The sequence below is a fragment of the Equus asinus genome, chromosome 5, assembly GCF_041296235.1.
Source record: "Equus asinus isolate D_3611 breed Donkey chromosome 5, EquAss-T2T_v2, whole genome shotgun sequence".
NCBI classification, from domain to species: domain Eukaryota; kingdom Metazoa; phylum Chordata; class Mammalia; order Perissodactyla; family Equidae; genus Equus; species Equus asinus.
Genome location: NC_091794.1, coordinates 80,429,489 through 80,432,685, shown reverse-complemented (window position 1 = coordinate 80,432,685; position 3,197 = coordinate 80,429,489). Strand labels below are relative to the sequence as shown.

Here is a 3,197-nt window from a genome sequence, read left to right as displayed (position 1 = left end):
AGTGGCTCAGATATCCCTTCTTTTGTTAACCACTCACGCTCTAGAACAAAAGGCCACTCAAAGATTGATGTGCCTGGAAGACATTTCATGGTGACCAATCTGTCAGCCAAATCATGGGCTGTCCTACAAGGGCCTGTGTAGAGTTGAGATTCGGGCCTGAGGGGGAGTGTGTTCTGGTGCTGCTGGGTCATGTGAATGAATATATAGGGCATTCACTGTGCATCATGAGTCTTGTTTCTCTGTCCCCCAGCTGTCCTTCCAGGGACTCATTCTGGGGCCCTGCCCCAACCTGTTACCTTGAGGAAAGCCCTCTTCACATCATTGTTCCGGAGGCTGTAGATGGGGTTGAGGAAAGCAGAGATGATGTTGTAGAACAAGGCCAACTTCTTGTCCTCCTCTGGGGAGACCTCAGCACCAGGCTTCATGTACATGACCATGGCTGGCACACAGAACATGGTGACCACACTGATGTGGGAGGCACAGGTGGAGAAGGCCTTGAGCCATCCCTGGGCTGAACGGATCCTCAAGATAGCAATGAAGATGTTGACATAAATGACAAGGATGAGGGCGAGTGGAACTAGGATGACACTAAAGCCAAGAATGAAGTCTGCCTGGTCATTGACTGAGGTGTCTGCACAAGCCAGCTTTAAGACTGCAGGGACTTCACAGAAGAAGTGGTTGATCTTGTTAGGGCCACAGTAGGGCAGGCACATGGCAAAGAGAGTGTAGACAAGAGCAGAGATGACACCCCAGAGACCACAGAAAATGACCATTATCCCACATAACCGTGGGCTCATGATGACCTTGTACCTGAGTGGGTGGCAGATGGCCATGTACCTGTCTATAGACATGACGGCAAAGAGCCAGGACTCGGTGATGCCTAGCACCAAGAAAATGTACATTTGGGCCACACAGCTGGCAAAAGAGATGGTCTTGTTCTCACTGGCCAGATGTACCAACATCTGGGGCACAGTTGTAGTGGTGTAACCCAGATCCAACACAGAAAGGATGCCAATAAAGAAATACATGGGTGTGTGGAGACACGAGTCCAGGCAGATGAGGATGGTGATCAAACTGTTACCCAGAATAATCAACAAGTAGGTCATCAGGAAGACTGAGAAGAACAGAGGAGTGGTCCTAGGGCTGAAGGAGAAGCCCAGAAGGATGAATTCTGTCACAGAGGACTTGTTAGGCTCTTGCATTATGTTCTAATTCTAAATAAAGAAGAAAGGCATGAATTCAGACAGAAGACTAGGTAAGCTACGCACCAGGGTGAAAGTTACTGATGGGGTTGAGATAGTGGTCAGTGTCCAGTTATGATGAAACACTTCAACATGACAGCCAATTTTACCTGCTCTTGTCCACTTCCATCACTCCCAGGAAATTTATGAAGAGAAAAGGGCTTCCATATCTGGTCCAGGGTCTGCCTCTGCCTCACCAATAATTACCCATCTGAGCCTCAGTTTCCTCAGCTGTGAAATGAAAGCACTTGGCTAGGTGATCTCTGCTTCCCCGTAGCATCCCCTTCTCTTTTGTAACGCAGCCACGTGTTTAGAGATAAATATTAGTGTACAAACTCTATGCAATTTGACAAAGTACAGTGAGAGAACCTACTTTCCTGTTGAAGATATCAATTTAATTTTCCCACTCTAATTTTACCCTCAGTCTTTTCCAGGCCTGGACAGCTCTCTCACTACCCCCTCCTCCCTCACCACCCCCTCCTCCACCCACCATCTCATCTCAGGCTTTGGTGCGTTACAACGAACACTGGCTCTCTAATTTACTGAGTGAATGACCTCACCCAAGCCCTTTTTCCCCCCACCCCTTTGAGACCACTTCCTCCAATACAAAATGAGAATAATTGTCTCCTTGTTATAAGCTTGCTGCAAGGATTGAATGATATTTTGGCATGGAACGCATCACATAGAAGGACTAACAAACGGTAGATGTATAATAAATAACTGCATTTCTGGATGGTTCTTCAAACACAGGACTGAGATTCAGGTCCAAGCTATGCAAGCAAACATCCCAAGAAGTACTTCACCGTACTTGATACCCACAATCAACTTTCACTCTTCCACATGCCTACTCTCTGTTGCTTCTCCCCACAAAAGCCAGCATTTAACTCACTCTTTTAGCTTCTTACTGACTCTTAGCTCTTTCTAGACTTAACCTCAGTTTCTTCATGGAGAACAGGAAGAGGACAGTCTCACCGAAGAGATGTCATGTGCTTTGTCAGTACTCAGGGAATGGGAAGCAATCTTGATACTGTTGGCATTATTCCTTCTCCTGGCACCAATTTATCTGACCCAACTCCTTGTTCTTCAATCTGCTTGTTCTTCTTCATGGCACCATTGAGTGAGCCTTCATGAGAAGCTGTGTCTACCCTCAATACTGGTTTCCTGACTTTGGCCAAAGGACTGCACACACTTGGAACCTCCAATATGCTAGGCACTTTTCTAAGAACTTCTCAGACATTATCCAATATTTGGCAGATAACCATTTTTATTAAACCCCTACCTTTCACCAAAGGGCCTTTGTAGGTCACATTGTCTCCCCAGGTTGGCCTCAGTTTCTGCATAAAGTATGATGTTGTTTGGGCCAGATGATCTAGAAGGGAAAGAAACTGCATGGCAGCAGAGAAAGTTTAGAGACAGTGGGTTCTGCTTGAATCCTGAATCAATCTTTATTTGCTATGTGACATGGGACTGTTAGCTCACTTCCTGGGCCTCAGTTTCCACACCTATAAAACAGGAATACAATTACCTACCTTGCAAGCCACAGTCTTCCTGAGAAGAAGAATCCCAAAGATGTGAGAATACTCTACCTTGGGGCCAAGAGTGGGAAAATATGCTGCCATTTTTAACTTTTCATTTTTTTACACATGGCCAATGAATGAGGTCGTTCTTTAATATTAAAGAGTGTTTAACCTGGTTGAACCATGCAGGGAGGCTGAGTGCAACTGGAACCAGCTGTCTATAAAACCAGTGAAGTGTGCCTAGGGATGCTGTTCCACAACCAGGACCTTGGGTCGGAAACTCAGGCTCGCTGAACCCCTGGGTCCCCGTCATCCTTCCCCTGACTCTCCTGAGGGTAAAACATTTTTCTCTTGGGAGAAAATTGCCAGACTCTCAGGGATGAGAACCAGAAACCCCACGTGAGGGAGAACAAAAGGCAACATTGTTATCTACCATGAG

At 46.3% G+C, this 3,197-nt stretch overlaps 1 protein-coding gene across 1 annotated transcript; it reads right to left on the bottom strand.

The window, feature by feature from the left end:
* Positions 1 to 266: 266 nt before the first annotated feature.
* LOC106847792 (olfactory receptor 2A7-like) lies at positions 267 to 1,202 on the bottom strand. The gene has a single exon (XM_014867275.2). It carries the CDS (start codon positions 1,200 to 1,202, stop codon positions 267 to 269), a length of 936 nt encoding a protein of 311 aa, XP_014722761.2.
* Positions 1,203 to 3,197: the final 1,995 nt, after the last annotated feature.

Bases quoted from the DNA above. Each gene is read 5' to 3' on its own strand.
- LOC106847792 (XM_014867275.2), bottom strand. From the start codon at position 1,202: ATGCAAGAGCCTAACAAGTCCTCTGTGACAGAATTCATCCTTCTGGGC.